At 43.8% G+C, this 24,189-nt stretch overlaps 1 protein-coding gene across 2 annotated transcripts in view; it reads left to right on the forward strand.

Moving 5' to 3' along the window:
• The window catches only part of STXBP2 (syntaxin binding protein 2), a 165,695-nt gene that overhangs the window by 4,642 nt on the left and 136,864 nt on the right, over window positions 1-24,189 (forward strand). For both annotated transcript variants that reach the window (XM_030197557.1, XM_030197556.1), the window contains exon 2: window positions 21,608-21,657. In XM_030197557.1, coding sequence (XP_030053417.1) covers window positions 21,608-21,657 — 50 coding nt within the window. The remainder of the gene's footprint in view (window positions 1-21,607; window positions 21,658-24,189) is intronic.

Raw genomic sequence — 24,189 nt, forward strand, 5'->3', positions numbered from 1 at the left:
TCTTGTGAAGTGGCCGCATTGGCCTTACAGGTTTCTATTTGTAGTTCTTATGCGGCCAGGGCTTGCCTTTCCTGGTTTCAGCAGAGTACGGAGCAAGATCAGGATTCGGCTTCAGGGCCCATAGCTGGTACGCTGATGGAGTCTGCTCTTACCTATTTATTCCTCTATCACGAGGTGTGGACTACTATAACGTCAGACCAGTGGGTCTTGGATCTTATACGAGACGGCTACAGGTTAGAGTTTGCATTTCCCGTTGGAGATGGAGTTTTGGAGTCTCACTGTGCCACAGCGACGAGGAAGCAGGCCATCCTGGCTACACTGCAAACGCTGTTGGATCTCGTAGCTGTGGTTCCTGTTCCTCGTGCCGAATGGCCCACCGGCTGTTACTCAGTCTACTTTGTCATTCTTCGAAAGGGAGGTTCCTTCAGGCCTAGTCTCGACCTCAGGAAAGTCAACGAGTGTCTTGGGTTCGTCACTTCTGCATGAAGACGGTGCGATCGGTGATAGCCTCTGTTCAACCAGGGGAGTTTCTCACGGCCTTGGATCTGAGAAAGGCGTATTTGCACATTACTATTTGGCCTCATCATCAGAAGTATCTTCGCTTTGCCATTTTGCCACTTTCAATTCTGTGCACTTTTTTGGTCTAGCCACAGCGCCTTGTACCTTTTCCAAAGTAGTGGTGGTTGTGGCGGCCTTTCTCTGGAAAGAGGGAATCAAAGTTAATCCGTATCTCAATGATTGGCTGATTCAGGCGGATTCAGCTCAGGAAAGTATTACGGCCATCTCTCGGGTCCTGGAGTTCCTGCAGTCCCTTGGCTGGGTGATCAACTTTCCCAAAAGCTGTTCAGTTCCCTCCAAAACGTTGGAATATCTGGGAGTTCTGTTTGATATGGCTCAGGGACGGGTCTTCTTACCAAAAAGCAGAAGACTCAAGCTTTGTTCTCGGGTTTGCAGCCTGTTGCATTCCCCTCATCCTCGGGCTTGGGATTACGTTCAGGTTCTGGGTTCGATGACAGCCACTCTGGAGGTAGTTCTGTGGGTGAGGGCTCACATGTGCCCTCTTCAGTGTGCTTTGAGTCGCTGGTCTCCAGTGTTCTAAGGTTATCGTCATCTGGCGTGGCTTCCGGTAGCAAGAGACAGCATGGCCTGGTGGCTGTGTGCCAACAACCTTCAAAAGGAGATGCCTTTGGCATCCCCTCTCTGGGTGATGGTTGTTACAGATGCCAGTCTCTCGGGATGGGGAGCCGAGATTGGGTGGCAGAGCCGGTGGTGGGAGTGGGGCTGGTTGGGAGGCGGGGATAGTGCCGGCCAGACTTATACGGTCTGTGCCAGAGCCGGTGGTTGGGAGGCAGGGATAGTGCTGGGCAGACTTATACGGTCTGTGCCCTGAAAATGACAGATACAAATCAAGGTAAGGTATACACAAAAAGTAGCACATTAGCACATATGAGTTTATCTTGTTGGGCAGACTAAATGGACCGTGCAGGTCTTTTTCTGCCATCATCTACTATCTCTATATATAAAAGGCACCACCAGCGTTCTAAATGAAGCCTCCAGCAGGAAGTGTGAAGGGGGAGAGAGATCCGGTTTCCCCATGAGTGTCTGCCCCGCCCTCGCTCTCTCTGTAACACAAACAGTGAAGGAAAACACAGCAAAGCACGAAATCAAATCGCTCTCTCTGAAACAGTGAAGGACTCAGAGGGGGGAGGGGAGAGAGGGCAGAAGCCCTCACTATCTCTGTAACACAAACACAGCACAGCAAGAAACTTAACACTGAAGGACTCGACTCCGAGGGGGGAGGGGACAGACAGCACAGGGGAAGGGAGAGAGGGCAGAGGGCAGGGACACACACACTCCCACATGCACACAGAAGAAAACCTTGCTAGCCCCCGTTTCATTTGCATCAGAAACGGGGCTTTTTTACTAGTGTTACTATGTTACTATTGTCTTCAACGGGTGGCGCAGGGACACTGGTCTCAGATGGAGGCAAAGTGGTCCATCAACCAATTGGAATTGAGGGCAGTCAGACTGGCTCTCATGTAGTTTCAGGATCTTCTGGAAGGTCAAGCGGTTCGAGTTCTGTCAGACAACACCACGGCAGTGGCCTACATCATTCGCCAGGGAAGCACTCGGAGTGGAGCCTTGGCTTCAGAAGCGACCGATCTACTTCATTGGATGGAGACTCATCTTCATTGTCTCTCAACGGCTCACATCACAGGTCAGAACAACTTGCAAGCTGACTTTCTCAGCCATCATCTCCTGGATTTGGCAGCGTGGGAACTGGCGACGGAGGCCTTCAGCCTAATCTGTCAGCGGTGGGGCACTCCAGTTATGGATCTGATGGCGACCAAGCAGAACGCAAAAGTACGGAAGTTCTTCAGCAGAAGATGGGAGGTTGGTGCTGCAGGTCTAGACGCTCTGATGCAGCCTTGACTGATGGTCGGTCTTCTCTACGTCTTCCCGCCTTGGCCTCTAATCGGTCGTCTGCTGCATTGAATCAGATTTTATCGGGGCCTTGTGCTGTTGGTAGTTCCGGACTGGCCACGTTGACCATGGTATGCAGATTTAATGCAACTTCTCGTGGAGCCTCCTCTGAGGCTTCCGGTATTTCCTGGGCTACTTCATCAAGGCCCAATTCAGATGGTGGATGTCTTATGGCTTGGCTCTTGAGAGGGCGAAGTTGCGGAAGAAGGGTTATGAGGATTCTATGATTGCCACCTTGCTTCGCGCTTGCAAATGCTTCACGACTTCGGCTTATGCCAGGGTGTGGTGTTCGTTTGCAGCGTGGTGTGCCGAATGTGCTTGGTCCCCCTTTAAGGTGTCTGTTTCCTAGATTTTGACCTGGGATTTTGACCTTTCTGCAGGATGGTCTTGGGGGTTCTTATAACTGTTCGTGCGCAGGTTGCGGCTCTGGCCTGTTTCCGGGGGTGGCTGGCTGGTGTTTCTCTTGCTTCTCATGCGGACGTGGTATGTTGTTTTTTTTTTTTTTTTTAAGGTTCTCTTCACCTCTGTCCTCCTCTTCGGAGTCCTTGCCCGTCTTGGAAGTTAAATTTGGTCTTTAGTGCGTTGCAGGGCCCTCCTTTTGAACCATTGTGTTCCACCTCGGATAAGGAGTGGAGGAGTGGCCTAGTGGTTAGAGTGGTGGACTTTGGTCCTGGAGAACTGAGGAACTGAGTTTGATTCCCACTTCAGGCACAGGCAGCTCCTTGTGACTCTGGGCAAGTCACTTAACCCTCCACTGCCCCATGTAAGCCGCATTGAGCCTGCCATGAGTGGGAAAGCGCGGGGTACAAATGTAACAAAAAAAAAACAAAGGATCTCACTTTAAAGGTGATGTTTCTGGTGGCTATTTCCTCAGCTCGCAGGGTTTCAAAATTGCAGGCCCTATCATGTCGAGAGCCCTTCCTGCAGTTCTCGGAATCTGGCATCACGTTGAGAACGGTTCCGTCCTTTTTGCCCAAGGTGCTGTCAGCTTTTCAATTAAATCAGCCCCTTTTTCTTCCTTCCTTTTGGAGTGTGGATTTTCTTCACAACTTTGCTGGCTGCATCTTTTAGATGTTCATCGTTCTCTGCTTCAGTATCTTCACATAACTAATGAATTTCGTTGCTCAGTTCATCTGTTTGTTCTTTTTTTCTGGTCCCTGACAGGGTTACGCGGTGTCAAAGGCGACGATTTCTCATTGGCTTAAAAAGGCCATTTTTTCTGCATACCTGGTGAAGGCTGCCATTCCTCCAGAGAGTTTGCGAGCTCATTCCACTCGGGCACAAGCTGCTTCTTGGATGGAAACAGGAGTGCTTTCCTTGGATGACATTTGTCGTGCAGCTACCTGGGCTTCTCGTCATTCGTTTAAGCATTATAGATTTGATATAGAGGCGAGAGAGGATGCTCGTTTTAGAGCGGCGGCTTCCCACCCTAATTAAAGGATTGATTTGTTACATTCCACCAGTTCCTGGATTCATCTGCTGCTGATGCTAAGGAAGGTAAAGTTATATCTTACCTAATAATTTTCTTTAGTCGTAGCAGATGAATCCAGGATCCACCCCCCCCCCCCCCCCCCCACGATATCTCATCTTTATTTTCTGAACTTTGCAGACATTTAGACAAAGAAAGAAGAAGAGTTTGACAGAAGGTGGTAAATTCCACTTTACGATTTGACTCGTTTGAGTTTTTGAGTCCCAAGTTTATTTGAGTTTCAGGTTCTTTGGCTGTTGCCATTTGGTTGTGAGGAGAGTGCTTTTTCCTTTCTTATTCCTTTCCTCTGCTTTGGGATACGACCTATACGGAGGAGACTAGGTTCTGGGCGTCCAGTGTCACTGCTTTCTGTTGTGTTCTCTATCTCCACCTGCTGGTAGGTGGATACAACCCACCAGTTCCTGGATTCATCTGCTGCGACTAAAGGAAAGAAAATTATCAGGTAAGGCATAATTTTACCATTTCAAAAAAGATAAAAAGTTAACTTTAGGAGTTAACTCACTGACAGAACATTGCGTACTATCTTGATTGACAGCTGCTGAGAAATGTGAACACAGCCAGCCCAGCCAGAGCATATACTACATCAGGCTCCTATAATTTTAGATTAAATGATACATTTTTTCTTTATTTACAACTTCTGGTCAGTCTGTGTTGAGGCAGCAGTCCTCACTTTTACTTCGAACTTCTTTCATTTGTTTTATCTGGAGAAAGGAAACTTTTATCTTCCTTTTCATATTACGAACAACTGTCTTCATGTCCTGTGATCTGAGCTGGATCTATATTTAGATCAAACCCTCCTCCTGGACAACAAAAGTTGCTATAGGCTTTTTCTAGCTCAACTAGACCATCCAAGGATATCTGAACCAGAAACAACAAAGTGCATACCTACAATCAGTGAGTTGAAGTTTTAACTACATGACTATTTCTAAGATTCTGAATCTGTTAAAACTATGCAACACACTGCCTCAGAACACCACTAATATCGAATACTTCATCAAGGGCTTGGATCCAATCCCAGGAGAATACCCAGTGGACCGAACCTGGTCCAACTTCACCCTCCTCACCACCGAATCAGTCACCCAGGCGATTAAAAGGTTCTCCGACACTCACTGTAGACTGGACACCTGCCCCAGCTATTTATTAAAATCCGCTCCCGAACGATTCCTAGTCGATCTCACATCACACCTGAACCCACCTTTTCACTGCTGCTTTTGGCTGCTAGCCACTACTCATTTGCCTCCCCCCTTGTTCCTTCTCACCCAGTACTTCCCTCGCCCTTAATTGTCTTGTCTGTATTATTTTAGATTGTAAGCTCTATTGAGCATGGACTGTCTCTCTGTGTCAGGTGTTCAGCGCTGCGTGCGTCTGGTAGTGCTATACAAATGCTAATAATAATAACCACATGCTCCAAGAAGGTCTGTTCCCTAAGGAAAATGGCAATATCCTACTCACCCCAATACCAAAAGACACCAAGAAGAAAACAAACGAAATCTCAAACTACCGCCCAGTAGCATCTAATCCCATTGGTAGTTAAATTGATGGAAAGTATGGTAACCAAACAACTCTGATTACATAAACAAATTCTCAATACTACATGAGACGCAATCAGGATTTTGCCCCCTCCACAGAACTGAAACAGTATTAATCACTCTCCTAGCCAAATTCAAGCAGCAAATTGCAACAGGAAAAAGCATACTCCTCCTCCAGTTCGACATGTCTAGTGCATTCGACATGGTGGACCACAATATATTGGTAAGGCTTCTCGACTACTTCGGGATCAGCGGAAACATAATTAAGTGGATCAAAGGTTTCCTAACCACCAGAACATATCAAGTGAAATCAAATACAAACATACCTTCACCATGGAAACCCGACTGCGGAGTACCTCAAGGATCACCATTATCACCGATCCTCTTCAACATAATGATGACGCCACTAGCTAAATCCTTAGCCAACCAAGGCCTCAACCCTTTCATCTAGTCCGATGATGTCACAATATACATCCCTTACACACACGATCTGACAGAAATAACCAACAAAATCAATCTAAGTTTAAACATCATGGACTCGTGGGCAAGCGCATTTCAATTAAAACTCAATACCGAAAAAACACACTGTCTCATCCTCTCATCCCAATACAACGTGAAGAAACCCACAAATATAATCACCCCAGACCACACCCTCCCTATCTCAGCCTGAAAATCCTTGGCATGACAATCGACCAAAACCTCACCCTAGAGACCCAAGTGAAAACTACAACAAAGAAAATGTTCCATTCAGTGTGGAAGCTCAAACGCCTGAAACCATTCTTCCCACAAGAAACATTCCGCAACCTGATACAATCAATGGTATTAAGCCACGCAGACTACTGCAATGGCATCTATGCAGGATGCAAAGAACAACTTATATAGAAACTGCAGACCGCCCAAAACACGGCAGCCAGCCTAATATTTGGAAAAACGCATTTCGAAAGTGCCAGACCCCTCTGAGAAAAACTACATTGGCACCCAATTAAAGAACGTATCGCCTTCAAGGTCTGCACCATGGTCCACAAAATTATATACGGCGAAGCCCCAGGATATATGTCAGAGCTCATAGACCTGCCTACCAGAAACATATTCAGATCAACAAGAACATACCTAAATCTTCACTACCCAAGCTGCAAAGGACTCAAATGCAAATCAACTTATGCAAGCAGCTTTTCCTACATCAGCACACAACTGTGGAATGTGCTACCAAAGGCCGTGAAAACAATATACGACCATCTAGGCTTCAGGAAATCACTAAAAACCTACCTATTCAAAAAAGCATACCGTACTGACATAACCTAAAAGCCTGAACCCTGCTACACAACTAATTAAAGCTAGAATTGGACTTAACACAACTCCTCGTCATGATTCCCAAATATGTCTGTAACACAAGTATCTTATTCTACCATAATACCACTTTGTATTTGTTCTTCACCGGCTTGGCATATGCCTATGGTATTATGTAAGCCACATTGAGCCTGCAAATAGGTGGGAAAATGTGGGATACAAATGTAACAAATAAAGTCTACCATCAACCTCCTCTGCATTATGTTTCCAAAGAAATTCACATAGAAGTGCAAAGTATAGTCATTTGTTTCTCTGTTATTGGAAGCCTTTGATCTCCCAGGCCTGGTCTGAATATACAACTTTAAAAATCTCTTAGTTACTTAGAGCCTTTAATCCTACATTGCCAACTGATAAGAATGCTGATCCACAGAGTGGACTGCAGTGCCACCCAGTGAAATTTGCCTAAGGAACTTCTGACACAAAGAATGTGACTAGACCCAGAAGACTGAGACCTCGGGGATCCCTGTGCAGTGTGGGAGAGGACCATCAACCAAAGAGAAGACAAAAGTGCGAGACGTCAAACTCCCATCTAACAGTACTTTAAATGATCACCTCATTGCCAATACCAAAGCTACCCCCAGCATCCCCAGACAACCCTTGGGAACTACAGGATTGGTGAATGCCAGATCAGTTCCAAAGAAATTCTCAATGATCCATGATGTCATCCATGAACAGCATCTTGACATTTTAAGAATAAGTGAAACCTGACTAGATGAAAGCGGGGGTTTACCACTGGCTGAACTGTTCCCAACACAGGTTTCAACATCCAACATCAACCAAGACCAGGAAGATGGGGTGGAGGGATAGCAGTCTTGATTCGGGATACAATCAGTTTGCACAGAATTGCCATCTCCCACTTAAATGAAACAGAATCTCTCCTTCTAGAAGTGGAGAAAACAATCTAGCTGCTTATGGTATACAGATCACCTCATAACCCATGTGTAGGAACTCCTTGATCTGATCACGTGACCCTAAATTATCCTAGGATAGTGATCGTGGGAAACTTCATTCTACACATTGAAACCTCAGATACTGCCACTCGCCAACGCTCACCTTGGTTTTCTCCAGAACTTTGGACCCTTAAGCATGAAGGATGGAAACTGGAAAGGAGATGGCGTAGATCTAACCTGGATGAGGACAGGCTAAACAGTAGGAATCCCATGACAAAGTACTGCCAAGCCTTAACAGCAGCCAAAAAAAACAAAACAATGTATTGAACAGGCTGCCAATTCAACCAAGTACCTGTTCAGCATGGTAAACTGCCTACTTCAACCCCCACAACAGAACCAGCCTGCCCAGTCACAACTGAACGTCAGTGAATTTGCTGCATACTTTGCCAACAAAATTAAATATTTGCCAGGATTTACAGATAGTCCCACCTAGTCTCCTATCGGCTAGCCAGTCATGCACAAACTCGCCCCCTCCTGACACAGACATATTAGCCCATTATACAAATAAAACAGTAGAGGCTGACCCAAAGACAAGCCAACACAGGGATGTTACTTGGAAGCACTTTATTCAAAGCACCAGTAAAGGGACCTGCCTGCCTCAGGGGTCACAACAAATATCTAATAAAAAAATATATATACAAACATGTCATACAAACATGCTAAATGAGCACATTGTATACAGAGGACATAACATGTAATTATCAAAACAATAAGCAGTAAAACAACAAAAATCTAATAACTGTAAAAAAAACTATAAACTTAAAAGTTTAAAAACTGAAAGGTTCAAACAGTAGAGACCAGTGGACTAAGCAATAAACTCTAAATATTTCAAAAAACCTTTGTGCTTTATAATACTACTACTACTACTATTACTACTATTTAGCATTTCTATAGTGCTACAAAGCGTACGCAGCGCTGCACAAACATAGAAGAAAGACAGTCCCTGCTCAAAGAGCTTACAATCTATTAGACAAAAAATAAAGCAAACAAATCAATTAATGTGTAGAGGAAAGAGGAGAGGAGGGTAGGTGGAGGCGAGTGGAGTGGGGTGGAGGAGTGGCCTAGTGGTTAGGGTGGTGGACTTTGGTCCTGGGGAACTGAGGAAGTGAGTTCGATTCCCGGCACAGGCAGCTCGTTGTGACTCTGGGCATTGAGCCTGCCATGAGTGGGAAAAGCGCGGGGTACAAATGTAACAAAAAAAAAAAAAGTGGTTACGAGTCAAAAGCAATGTTAGAGGTGGGCTTTCAATCTAGATTTAAAGATGGTCAAGGATGGGGCAAGACGTAGGGGCTCAGGAAGTCTATTCCAGGCGTAGGGCGCAGCAAGACAGAAGGAGCGAAGTCTGGAGTTGGCAGTAGCGGAGAAAGGAACAGATAAGAAGGATTTATCCAGGGAACGGAGTGCACGGGAAGGGGTGTAGGGAAGGACGAGTGTGGAGAGATACTGGGGAGCAGCAGAGTGAGTACATTTATAGGTTAGTAGAAGAAGTTTGAACAGGATGCGAAAACGGATAGGGAGCCAGTGAAGCGACTTGAGGAGAGGGGTAGTATGAGTAAAGCGACCCTGGTAGAAGACGAGACAGGCAGCAGAGTTTTGAACCGACTGGAGAGGGGAGAGGTGACTAAGTGGGAGGCCAGCAAGAAGCAGATTACAGTAGTCCAAACGAGGGGTGACAAGGGTGTGGATGAGGGTTTTGGTAGAGTGCTCAGAAAGAAAGGGGCGGATTTTATGGATGTTGTAAAGAAAGAAACGACAGGTCTTGGCGGTCTGCTGGATATGAGTAGAGAAGGAGAAAGAAGAGTCAGATAACCCCAAGGTTTTGAGCTGAGGAGACAGGGAGAATGAGAGAGCCATCAACAGAAATAGAAAACGGGGGGAGCGGGGAGGTGGGTTTGGGGGGGGGGGGGGAATGAGAAGCTCAGTTTTGGTCATATTTAATTTCTGGTGGCGTTGAGACATCCAGACAGCAGTGTCAGACAAGCATGCTGAAACTTTGGTTTGGATGCAAGGTGAGATATCAGGGGTAGAAAGATTAACAAACATAAGATAAAAACCAAAAATGTCAAAGACAAACCAAAATGTGAATGACATATATTGCAGAGAGGGGCAAAATATCCACACTAGATTAAGGGATAGTGGAATTGAGACATACCCCTATATATTCAAAAGGAGTATATAGTTGCTGGTGCAGAGACACTTGTGAAACACAAAAGGGAGCTGTGGAGAGGCAATTACATAAGTTTACCTTTTTATTGTGTACATGTTTTCAGATGCCCCTTTGCAAGAGCTTTCTTTAGGATAATGCATGTTTATTTTTTGTTCTGAAATAGGGCTTGCTCTTTATGTTTTTATCATAGCAGTTCTATTCATGTATTTTAAACTCTGGATGCTCTTAAGCCTCATGCAATCACCGCATCAATATGAGAAATGCACTTGGTTCATGTTCTATTTAAATACATATCTCATAAGTGGTAAAAATGGTTAACTAGATAAACGGATATAAAATCGGATAAAACAGAAAAGGTTAACTAAATTTAAAAGAAAGGAAAGTATAAAGCACAGGAAAAGTTGAGTATAATAGCAACTGAAAGATAAAATAAAAATGTACCAAATGCTAAAAATAAGTGACCCTTAAAAAAATAAATTAGTACTTTTTCAACAATTTTTATTGATGATTCAAAGAAATAAACAATCACCACCTTCAAAATACAGTGCAAGAATACATGGAAACCAAGTCAACGAAGTGTAAACAAATTTGTGATTACATCATCAAGTATTTATACCCCATAATCCCCCTCCCGCCCTTTCTTATTATATTTCAGCAAATTTTATTGAAGGAATCACCAGTATAGCAATCCAACAGAAGTAAACACCCCCTATATATCCAAACAGCCAAATTTTGTCATGTCACCTCAAATCCCACCAAGACTTTTGTTCCAGTTCTCCCCCCCTTTTATATCCCCTCCTATTTCCTCCTTCCAAAACGATTACAAGCTCCCAACCATGCCTGCCAAATTCTCTCCCCCTATTCCCCAGCCCTCCCATCCCAGCCCCTCCCCTCACCTACTTGTGCTGCCCACAAACTTCCTCGAACTATAACCCATTTAAATCAGTACTTTAATACAGTAACCCCCCCCCCCCCCCACCTGGTTTAGAAAGCCATGTTAGCGGCTGGCGGTGTGGTACTGCCAACATAGCCATTCACTTTGAATGGGCTGTGTTGGCAATGTCACGGGGCAGCTGCTAGCGCAGCTTTGTAAACAGGAAGATAAAACAGTGGACACTAAGGGGGCAACACATGAAGGCACGTTTACAGAAAATGAATGAGTTCTAATTGAATATTCAAACCCTGTGGGCATAATGAATTCATGTTATAGATAATTCTTTGCTCCTCTCTCAGCAGATATTTGTCTCTGTTTTCTCCTCTCCATGACAACTTTAATACTTTAAACACAAAAAAACTTTAGATCAGATGTGATTTCTTTTTTTTTTTTTTTTTTTGTCATACCAATGATCAACAAGGGGTGGACTGATGATATGACAGCTAGTGCAGCTCCTAGCGCACAGCAGTTGCTAGCGTGGCTTAGTAAACAGGGGGTTTAGTAATTGTCAGGTCATGTGAGCAAACACTTCATTTACCACATGGTCTGTGCCCCAAATCAAGGTCTTCCAAAGGGTCTCTCATGATGTCTGCCCCAATCGCTGTTTCACAAATCTGTAAATAAAACTGATCCAGGAAAAAAAAATAATTTTTAGTTAGCTATTGTTGCGAGTGCAGTGATGAACCAATTAGGTATCCTGCGGTTGATTTTACAGAGCTGTTTCTATTATCCATAATGCTTCTAACTGAGGAATGTTTGTAAATAAAGAATCAATGTCCACTGTTACTGGTATTACGTCTGAAAGGTCACCTTCAAAGTCTCGAAGATTGATCATATGCCCCAAATCTCTTAAATAGGAGTCTATCTCTGGGACCATTGGGTGGAACCACAAAGAAAGACAAAGGCTCGAGAACCCGAACCCTTGCTAGAAGCAGTGGCTCTTCCCGGGGACTTATGAATCTTTAGCAAGGTATATATTGTAGATTAACAGGGTGTAGAACCAGTAAATAGTCCTTTTCTTTGGCTGTTATAAAAAACAAAACAAAACCACACAGTCTGGATGAAGCAAGAAAAACAACTTCTTCCATATCTCTCTGTAGTGAAGCAACAGGATCTGTATCCAGAAGGGTATAGTATTGTCTGTCATGAAGTTGTCTTTTAATTTTTGCCATTCTCTTTTGTTTCACAATGCCACCACCCTTATCTGTAGTGCTCATCAATCCAGTAACATTTTTCCCGTTGGATACGTTTACCTTTTTATTGCGTACATGTTTTGAGGTATCCCATTGCAAGAGCTTTCCTTAGGATAATACAAGTTTATTTTTGATTCTGAAATAGGACTTGCTCTTCTATTCATGTATTTTAAACTCTGTATATTTAAGGTGTGCATAGATTTAGAGATTGCACTAAATACAAAAAAACTTGGATGTGGAAATATATAATCGTAAGATAATAGTATAGAGTGTATCTCCACAAAATGAAAATGTGACAAATATCCAACAATGTGACTGTTGAACAAATTTAATTAGAGGAAGAAAGGCCTCACAGAGCTCCTAGACGTATCACGTCAAACAGAGCTGAAACGGGTCATAAACGGACCATCATCGGCCAAAACCTCATGGACTGTGTGCAAACTATCCAGTCCTTACAACGCTGTCCCAAGTGATGACTAAAAAGTCTTTAACGCACTCATCCCAACAGATAAACACTGTGGATATATAGATGACGTTTGAAAGAATACTTAGCTTTCAAACTCGGCACTCAATTCACCACTGCCCTTCACTGTAAACTTCCCTCACCCCAAGCCAACGATGGCTAGCTTTTCGATTAGGTGCGTCAGGGTGTTGGTGGCGGGACTGCACTGCTTTGGCAACAGATCCTGTTGTCTCAGCATCGAAAAATGGTGTACATTCCTCCCTCCCCCCCCCCCCCCCCCCCCATGATGAGTGTGTTTCTCTCCTTAAATTTTCTCACGACGATTCCTGTGGGCTTTGAGCATCTGCACATACTCAAGGCCTAGTGCCATAACTGAGGAGAAATAAGAAGAAAGACTTGGTCGTTGTGTGTTTGTGGGGGGGGGGGAGGGAGTGGAGGAGAGCAATGCCAGGTATTGGGGAGGGGGGTAGGGTGGAGAGAGAATTGGTGGTCATCACAGAGAGGTGGGGTGAAGGAGAGAAATGGTACCTCCATTAATAGCTCAACCTAGAATTCAGAAAACCCACTGTTTCTAATAATAGCCTGGGCATTCATTAGAAACAATACAGTTCTTGGTTTTATTTTTATTACTCTATTCAAAATACACACACCCACGCATGAAGAGGGGTTGGAAAATATTCCATGAGCCATGGTCTGCATACTTTTCTTGATTTTCGTATTGGACTAAATATATGTGTGATGAGCTTTTGAGGGTTATCCTCTCCATCAGGTCAGCGAAGAAACAGTGCATTTACATGTACAGTGATGTGAAAATATTTCTTTCCTGGTTTTCCCCTATTATTGCATATATATCACAATGAGTGGTTTCTGACAAAGGGAACCTGAGTAACCATACAACAGTTTATAGATTATTACATCACTCATTTAAGGAACAAAGTTATCCAATATCCATATCACCAGTTTGAAAAAATAACTGTCCCCTAAACAATAACTGACTACACCACCTGCATTAATTGCAACCAAGCGTTTCTAAATGTTTTTTTACATCACTGTTGAGGAATTTTAGCCCACTCTAACTGCTTTAATTGAGACACATTCGTAGGTTTTTGTTCTTGAGCTGGTCGTTTCTAGTCCTGCCATTGGATTCAAGCCAAACCTTATTTTGTTTCTCCTCAACTATTCGGATGTAGATTTGCCTTTTGTGTTCTGCATTATTGTCTTGCTGCATAACCCAATTATGCTTCAGCTCACAGATGACCGAACGTTCTCTGGTATAGTGAATGTTCTGGTACAGTGCAGAATTCATGGTTCCTTCAGTAATGGGAAGTTTTCTAGGTCCTGAGGCAGTAAAGCATCACCATACCATCTATTACACTATCACCACCAAGTTTGACTGTTGGTATGATGATCGTGGAATGCTGAATTTGCTTTATACCAGGCATAATGGTTCCTATGTTATCCAAAGAGTTCCACTTTTGACTCGCCTGTCCATAGAACATTATCCCAAATGGCTTGGGTATCATCCAGTTGTGCTTTTGTAAATGTGAGATGAGCATTGATTACTCTTGGATAGCAGTGGTTTTTGCCTTGTTGTTCTCCCATAAATCCCATTTTTGCCCAGAGAGGCTTACAGTTCTTTGGATGTTCTGGGTTGTTTTGTTACTTCCTGGATGAGTTAGAGTAAGATTTACCACTGTTCCATGTTTTGTCCATTTGGAGGTAATGTCTCTCATTGTTTATGGTTTTAGACTTGATAGATGGCCTGTACAAGATGGTTTACAAACTTCTTCATTCAGTGGAGTCCCAGAGCTTTAGAAGTTTGGTAACCCTTTTCCAGCCATATTTCAGCAACTTTTTTTCTCATCTATTCTGGAATTCCCTTTGACAGTGGCATAGAATTCTTGTATAAACTTTTTGTGGCGACTGTCACTTTCATAGTAAGCCTGGCGGTGTTCAGTTAGCTGAATCTAATTATGAATTAAATTTAGCCAATTGGTTGGTTAAAGCAGCAGTTACTTTTCACATGGGTGATTATGGGTGTTGGATAGCCCTAGGGCAGGTAATCAAAAGACATGCGCTGTTCCGAATAGTGCGGGGTTTTACCGCACCAATGATCAGAGATAATTGCATGCAGATTTAAGCACGCAATTCTGCCTGATCATGGGGTAGAAGTGTGGGAGGATTCTCAGGCATAATCCTCCTGCACTTGTTTGACAGGTCTGGGCTGTCAAAAGCCCAAACCTGTCAAACACAGGGGCTGGAGGTCCATGGGACCACCAGACCCCAACTACCCCTGCCCCGAGCAAGTTGAAATGGGGGCTGAAGGTCCAGCGGACCACTGGTCCTCCCGCCCCCGATAGTCTCCAGCCCCCCTACTCCCCCTCCCCCTTTCGTTGGGGAGAATGGGGGGGCCTTCTAGCATGCTGGACAGGGCTCACCATTCTTTCCCAATGGTCTGCAAACCCTAATGCCAGCTCCGAGCTGGCATAGGGTTTGCCATGGCCAGCGAGCTAATCTTTGGCACACTGGTCGCTGATCATTGGAGATGAATAGCTTTAGTATGCATTTGCATGCTACTTGCTCTGAGCCCTGTTTTGCATGCATTTGCATGCTAGTTGCGTTGAGAACCCGCGAGCGTGTTTTCATGTGCTTGGGGGCTCTGATCATGGGGCGGTAGCAAACGCAGGCACTAGTATGGCGCTGACAGCCTCTCGTATCTGCATTTGCTTCTGATCAACTGTGCCTTCACTGTTCTTATTTTATCATAGTCTCCTTTTTGAAAGGTAAACTCTAATGTATTGGATTTCCTGTGTATATTCTTTCTACCCCGGTAAGACAGTGTCCCACTGGTTATCCTCCTTCCACCAGGTCTCAGAGATGCCTATTATATCTAATTTTTCATTTAGTGCATTATATTCTTACTCTCCCATCTTATTTCTTAGGCTTCTGTCATTCGCATATAGACATTTCAAAGTATGTTTGTTGTTCCTATTTACATCATGCTCAGTACTTGACAGTATTAATTTGCAATCTTTTGTCTGATTTTTATTTAAGGACACCTGATCTGCTATGGTCTCTTTTGCAACCTCACTATCAGGATACCCTATCTTCCCTGTTTTGGTGATATCCTTGATAGATAATTTATTCTGAGCCATGCGCTTTTGAGTGGCACTGGGCCTTCCCCCAGTTTCTAGTTTAAAAGCTGCTCTATCTCCTTTTTAAATGCCGATGCCAGCAGCTTGGTCCCACCCTTGTTAAAGTGGAAACCGTCTTTTTGGAATAGGCTCCCCCTTCCCCAGAATGTTGCCCAGTTCATAACAAATCTAAAACCCTCCTCCCTGCACCATTGTCTCATCCATACATTGAGACTCCAGAGCTCTGTCTCTTGGGCCCTGCGCATGGAACAGGTAGCATTTCAGAAAATGCTACCCTAGAGGTTCTGGATTTGAGCTTTCTACCTAAGAGCCTAAATTTGGCTTCTAGAACCTTTCTTCCACATTTTCCTATGTCATTGGTACCCACAAGTACCAAGATAGCTGGCTCCTCCTCATCACTATCTAAAATCCTATCTTGGTGATTCATGTGGTCCGCCACCTTCGCATCAGTAGGCAAATCACCATGCAATCCTCACGTCTACCAGCCACCCAGCTATCTATATGCCTAATGATCGAATCATCAACTACAACAGCTGTCCTAACCCTTCCCTCCTGAGCCGAACTTGGAGACATATCCTTGGTGCGAGAGGATAGTGCATCCCCTGGTGGGCAAGTCCTGGCTACAGGAATACTTCCTACTTCACCAGGGTGATGCTCTCGTTCTAGTAGACCTCCCTCCTCCAAGGTATCACATGGGCTACAAGACTGGAGGTGGGACTTCTCTACAACATCCCTGTAGGTCTCCTCTATATACTTTTGTCTTGCTCAGCTCCACCAAGTCTGCTACTCTAGCCTCAAGAGAACGAACTTGTTCTCTGAGAGATAGGAGCACTTTGTATTGGGCACATACATATAACCACTCACCAACTGGGAGATAATCATACATGTGACACAATGCAAAAGACTGGATAGCAACCCTCTCGCTGCTGGACTGCTGACTCCAACTTATTATTTTTGAGTTTTTCAATAATTTAAAACTTGCTAAAGTGTTGCAGATATTAGCCTAATATAAGAATGTCTTTTAGTTTATGTGGTATATTGTGTGATTTATTTAGTATTTTTTTCTTAGATGATAATGAAATGTATTTAAAACTTTGTAAGAGCACTCTTGTTATCTTTATTACAATAACTGACTATAAATGAAGAGTTATGCTAGAGGCTATCTGTTAATGCTGTGGTACAACGTTCAAGTTTTAAAACTAAGGGGGAAAAAGAGTATGGAGATTAGTTGATAAAGCCTGCTTTTTTATATTTTTATTCTGCCTATCACTAACCTACAATTCCTCCTTTATACCCCAGTCCTTAAGTTCCCAAAGCAAAATAGTGTTCACTTACCAGAGAAATGTCCTCTTCTCTCAGAACTTCTCGGAAAGAAAGTTCAGTGGGACCTTTCCTCTTTATATAGTTTTGAATTTAAGGGGACTTTTTCAAAACAGGCTCTTCAAGCTCAGTAATCAGGTTGCCTTTAGTAACCTATGCAAATATTCTACTTCCTCACACCTTAATTAACACCTAATTGAGGTCAGTGGCAGTGCTACCTCTCCAGCAACCAAAGAACAGAAAATACTGTTTTTTAGAACAAGATTTGAGCCTTCCATCTTTTAAAGTGTTTTGGCTGTTACGTGTCTACTTCTAGAGAAAATTTCAGTTTAAAACTATGGGAAAAGTGTTGTACAGTATGGAAACTAGTTAATAGTGCTTGCTTTTCTCTCTCTCCCCCCCCCCCCCCCGCCTTAATACTAAACTAGGTCCTGCAGTGCCTGCTAGAGGCAATCTGTTAATGCTGTGGTATAAAGTTCAAGTTTTAAAACTAGGGGGGAAAAGCTTTTATTCTGCTTATCACTACCCTATAATTCCTCTTTTAAACCCCAATCTTTAAGTTCCCAAAGCACAAAGCAAAATAGTGTTCACTTACCAGAGAAATGTCCTCTTCACTCAGAACTTCTCAGAAAGCCAAGGACTTGCGGATCAGGACAGCTACTCCTCCATGGCACCCCCAGATGAGGCATCAAACGCCTCTTCACCCAAAAACGTTTCAGCTTCTGGTGCCTCACCTCTGAAAGTTTCGTCTCCTGGTTGAAAGCCACATTAGCTTTCAAAAGGATGAAAGCAGCCAAAGTTTTAGGCAGCTTGACCAGTGACGTGATGCCCCGCCCCCCCCCCCCCCCCCCCCCCACCTTCCAGGAGACAAATCTCACCTCTGTACCAGAATAAAATTATAATAGGTGCTAAAAACAAACAATGAGGTAATACTCCACGTAGAGTCCCTGGAGCCTAGTCTCTCCATGAACCATAGCCATACAGCCAACATGCTCGCGTCCACACAGCATACAAGCACACAAACATATATGCGATAAGTATAAAAGAAACATATACAAATAACGAACACCCATTAGAATACCCCAGAACTGGCTTGTACCCAGCCTAGTAAACCCACTTCACTCCCACATCCCACACACTCGACCCGACCCACCCCTATCACCCTGTACCCCACCCAATGTACTGAGCTTCCCAGAAAGGAACAACTCCGGGTACCCATCCCCAGGCCACCAACACCCAGGAGCTCCCACAATTCCAACCATAAGTTCAAAAGTAGGCTATCGTGTCAAAAAAACTGAGTATGGGGTCTTGTAAGGTGACACCTCAGATCAGCTCAAGAGGGGTTCAAGTTGCCAACTACTGGGAAGGCACATTTAGCTGCAGGCATGCACAAAAATGAAAACGCAGGAAATCATGCAGGTTTCTTAACTGGTTCCAAAATAGTTCCATCACATCCAACAACCCCACAATTAGGCGGGGGTGAGTGATTCAAAAACTGCCGGGCCTCCTTCACCGAATGAAAAACAGGACTTTTCCCTCATGCTGGACCTGCAATTTGGCCTGATATGCAGAGAAAACAGAATTCTACGATTATGAATCTCTGCACAGAGAGTGGGACATTTTCTTCTGTTTTTGAGCCCCCTGGGCAGAATAATCATTGAACAATAACAGTTTGAGGCCTTGGTACTCTTAAGGCCCCATGCCTCCGGTAGGACCGCATGATGCTTTTCTTGTCAATCCAATTAAGATATTTGGCAATTGGTGGTCTGGGCCGCATTGACTGATCTTGCTGCTGTCTCAGCTTGTGAGCATGTTCACACACTATGGGGACTCACTGATTTTGAACCTCCACATGCTGTGATAGCCAAGATTCAAAAATTCGGCACAGGTCTGAAGCCATCACCTCCTCCAGTAAACCAATCATTTGCATATTATTCCTCCTGGTGCTTTTTTCCTGATCTTCAACTTGTGCCTGGACTTGTTTGCATGCAGCTGTCGCCTGTTCTTGCATGCGAGCCACGAGTTCTTCCTAGGCCGATATCTTGGCCTTGGTATCACCAAGGCGCTTTGCATGGGAGTCAAAATTTTCCTAGATCTCTTCCAGTTTATCCTCAAGTGTTGCCGCCATCAAAGTGAAGATCTCATTTGCCTGAGAGGATGAGCAGGCTGTTCTCCAGGAGACACCATTTTGGATGAATTCTGTCGTTAGAGCCTCCCGCGGTTGTCTTGAGGACTTTAAAGGCATAACTTCAGGGACTTCAAATCATCCCAACTGTTCACCCCGACAGCACTCACAGGCGCTACCGAGGGATTTATCACCCGAGAAGTTCTGGAGAGCCAGATTAATCACTAAAACATCTAGGGAGAGAGGAGCCCCAGGCGCACGCTGCCTCTCAGCACAACAGCATACTGGAAATCCCCAAACTTGAATTTTAATATGGGACAACACCCAACAGAAAGGACTTAACAAGGATCTGGGGTTCCTAGCCCATTATAAACCATAAAGATGTATGTCTCTGTTGATCAACCCACCCCTCACCTATCCACATTCATCCTGTTAGAATATCAATGATATGCTTTGATGTCCCCATGCATACCTCCTACCCACCCCCATCCTCCCACCATGTCAGACTGTCATAGTAATGCTTGAATGTTTTCACTTATATACACTGTCAGCTAGCACATTTGCTTATTTCCGATCTGACGAAGAAGGGCAACCTTCGAAAGCTAATCAAGAAATGTATTAAGTTATGTCCAATAAAAAAGGTATCATCTTATTTTCTTTTCCATGTTTTATTTTGTTTGATTTCTATTGATAATATGGGACAAACAACTGGCCACTTCAGTTCTATATATATATATATAATCCACCAAAGAAGCATTCAAAATTGAGGTAGCCTCCCCGTCTTTTATTGATTTCATGAGCCAGGAAGGAGAAGCTTCAAAGATTATCACTGGTAGTTTATATTCATTAATCCCAATACCTGCTTGAATTAAAAGTGAGAAAATGTAGCCACCTTTGGAGCATGAGGGGAAATTACCACATTAGAGGCCCCCTTTTACTAAGCCCAATTTTTGCACAGCATTTTTTAAAAGCATTTTCCTTTTAGAATATAACATAACAATAGCCATATTGGGTCAGACCAATGGTGTATCTGGCTCAGTATCCTGATTCCATCACGGCAAACAGAGGCTTCCCCCATGTCTGTCTAAATAGCAGCCTATGGACTTTTCCTCCAGGTGTACTAACCACTGTAACCAGAATTTAACTGTTTGTCAAGTGAAAAAAATATTTCCTCCTATTCATTTTAAAAGTATTACCATGTAACTTCATTGAATGTCCCCCTAGTCTTTGAACTTTTTGAAAGATTAAAAAATCTATTTGCGTTTACTCGTTCTATACCACTCAGGATTTTGTCGATCTTTATCATATCCTCCCTCAGCCATCTCTTTTCCAAGTTGAAGAGCCATAACCTCTTTAACTGTTCCTCATATGAGAGGAGTTCTATCCCCTTTATAATTTTGGGCGCCCTTTTTTGAACCTTTTCTAATTCCACTGCATCTTTTTTGAGATACAGTGACTAGAACTGCATTCAATACTCGGGGTGAGGTCGCAATACAGAGGCATTATAATATTCTTTGCCTTATTTTCCCATCCCTTTTTAAATAATTCCTAGCATCCTGTTTGCTTTTTAGGCCACTATTGCACACTGAGCAGAAGATTTTAGCATTTGGGTGGTGGATATGTGGAATGCCCTCCTGTGGGAGGTGGTGGAGTTGAAAACTAAAGGAATTCAAACATACGTGGGATAAACACAAAGGAATCCTGTTTAGAAGGAATGGTTCTGTGGAATCTTAGCAGGGATTGGGTTTCAACGCCGGTAATTGGGAAACAAAAGAGGAGTTGGGCAGACTTCTACGGTCTATGCCCTGGTCATGACTGAATAGATAGGGATGGGCTGGAGTGTAAATTTTAAGGGGCTTCGACGTTAGCGTCAGAACTTAGTACAAGAACAGTGCTGGGCAGACTTCTATGTTCTGTGCCCTGAGAAAGGCAAGGACAAATCAAACTCGGGTATACATATAAAGTATCTTGTTGGGCAGACTGGATGAACCGTACAGGTCTTTATCTGCCGTCATTTACCATGTTACTATATAGTCTTGGATGACACCTACATCATTTTCTTAGGTGCTGACTCCTATAGTGGACCTTAGCATCAAGTGACTATGATAAAAGAGAACACATTTAGAAATGCTCTCATCCTTGAGAATACCTCCCCATTGAAGTTTTAAGGTGGGCTGGCTAGGATGGATAATCATTGACAGTGGTCACCAGTGTTGTGGCCGTGCATGGGAAGGTACTTGTTGGCTGTCTTCAGCTCATTAGAATCCACAGTGGCCCTAGCTTAAAAATTAATGAAGATCACTGCATTAGCTTATTATGCATCAAATTATGGATATCTTCCCTGAGTTTTCAAATTAATTTTCAGTAAACTGAATTATCTAGATTTAAGTAAAAAAAAATCTAGTCTCACGCTCTGTGGCATAAAGCTTTTTTTTTTTTCCTCTTATCTAGAAATCCTGAATGGCGTGGTTAAGAGTGTGAAGAAGGATGGAGAATGGAAGGTAAGTGAAAAATTTAGATGTCATTGCAGTAAACCTTGGGGGCACTTTGGTTGAGAGCTTAGGCGGTAAAGAACATCTGTACATAATGGCTCCCCAGTGAGAACAGATTGAAAAAGTGTAAGCACTGTGGTCTTGTAAAATGGCTGGCTTCTTGAGGCGAGCCAGATGAAGAGTTTGGGGGAGAGGCTTAACTTGATGCTTTCAATTGTGAAGGACTAAGGCGAGGTAGAGTGTGATTGCCAGATGAATAAAGAGGAGTGTGAATTTTTTTTATCTGATTACTTCCGAACATAATAAAAGAAATGTGAACTGAATGGGGCATTGAGATTGGAACCCAGTTTATCTCTGAGTGAATCATAGTACAGAATCAGAACCATGTGCTAAAGCTTGCAGGAAACATTATCAAGATAAACTCAAAAGCCTCATTGCAGGCAGTTAGTTTTTCACATCCTGTTTCCTACTGTCTTATGGAGAATGATGTATTAATTTATCATTTCTGAGGGGAGGGTATGTATGGTATGATTTGGTTAACCGTTTGTCTCTTGGGAGTTTGGTCTGCACGGAGTGATATGATGCTATAGTGGTTTTCCTACTGTTAAAGAAGGAGGGGGGGCCAAACAATATACTGATTCCATATGGCTACATACATTGTTAGATAGGAAATCAGCAGCCCACTGAGGGGCAGATGCTTGAAGGTCCCCAGAAATATCCATCTTTGTTGAGATCCTTGGTAAAAGTTACTAAGTTGAAAATAGGGAGCGATTCCCAAAGGGAATTTTTTCTTTTGAAACCCGTCCTTTATTTTTCTTAGTTTCTTTTGCCAGGGTTTAATTTTTCTTCTTTTTCAACGTCATCAGGCCGTTTTTAGGCCCTGACTAAGGTCGGGTTTTTACCTCTGTGCCTTACCCCTTTTTCCGGCACCATCAAGTCGTTTGATTTAGCCGACAAGGTTTTCCCGTCCATGTTCACAAAGACTCCAGTGGCTTCAAGTGCTGTACCCGGTGCAATCGGACTATCTTGGGAAATGACACTCATTCTTGGTGTTTTAACGTCCCACCAGATCATGGCCTGGTCTTTGTCACCAGATCTTCTCCCTCTTACACTTTCCTGGGAAGAGGTCAGGAAAAATCCCCCTTATCCAACTCCTGCTCCGGTTCAGGCTTTCTACCTCTTCAGCTCAGACACTCACACAGCAACCGGGTTCCAAAACATAATAAGCTTTTATTCAGCCCAAAGAATTATTTTCTATTAGCAAAGTTCAGTCTTCAAAACTCAGCACAAGTCCCCCTGACATGTGCTTTAGGATTCAAAGGAAAAATCAACCCGTATGGGATTTGCGTTCCAATACGTATGACCAAAGACTTGCTGACCTGAACATGTATACCCTGGAGGAACAGGGGTGATATGATACAGACGTTCAAATACTTGAAAGGTATTAATCTGGAAAAAAATCTTTTCCGGAGATGGGAAGGCGGTAGAACGAGAGGACATGAAATGAGATTGAAGGGGGGCAGACTCAAAAAAGATGTCAGGAAGTATTTTTTCACGGAGAGGGTGGTGGATGCTTGGAATGCCCTCCCGCGGGAGGTGGTGGAGATGAAAACGGTAACGGAATTCAAACATGCGTGGGATATGCATAAAGGAATCCTGTGCAGCAGGAATGGATCCTCAGAAGCTTAGCTGAAATTGGGTGGCGGAGCAGGTGGGGGGAAGAGGGGTTGGTGGTTGGGAGGCTAGGATAGGGGAGGGCAGACTTATACGGTCTGTACCAGAGCCAGTGATGGAAGACGGGACTGGTGGTTGGGAGGCGGGAAATACTGCTGGGCAGACTTATACGGTCTGTGCCCTGAAAAAGACAGGTACAAATTCAAGATATGAGTTTATCTTGGGCAGACTAGATGGACCATGCAGGTCTTTTTCTGCCGTCATCTACTATGTTACTATGTAACCTAAAAAGTATTAATGCAAAAACTGCCAATGAAGGGTTTCTCTTTTCTTCTTTAAATCTCTTGTCCATAACAGTTCCAAAGTTTCTCATAAGTTTGAACCAGCATTTCCAGGACACAGCCTAGAGCTGTGTCCCTTAATGAAGACCATGTTAATTTCCCTACCTGATTTCATCCGTAGGCTTGGACTGCTCAGTAATAGTCTCTGCACAATTTACATGTTTGGCCCTGATCTTCAGGCAGATCAGTAGTATTTCCCCAGTGAGAACTGGACACCAATTCTTTCTTCCAGCCACGGGCTAAGACTACCCAGAGTCTCTGCACTCTTCATGTGGCTGACCCTGACCCCCTCTCTCTCTTGAGGCAAGTCAGTAACATTTCCCCTTCTCTTACAAGGCACTGCATTAACTTTAGAGTCCTCCTGCCCTGGGTTAGGTAGCCCGTTTACTCCCTGCAGCCGGTTCTCTGTGGGGAAGGTTCCTCCTGCCCTCAGGAAGGTTGCTGTCCCTCTCCTTCTCTCTTTGTCCTCCCTCTTCCTTTGATCACAGCAGGCTTTTCACCTTGGCGTCTTCCTGAGAGAAACAGC

This window comes from Microcaecilia unicolor, chromosome 3 (assembly GCF_901765095.1).
Source record: "Microcaecilia unicolor chromosome 3, aMicUni1.1, whole genome shotgun sequence".
NCBI classification, from domain to species: Eukaryota; Metazoa; Chordata; class Amphibia; order Gymnophiona; family Siphonopidae; genus Microcaecilia; species Microcaecilia unicolor.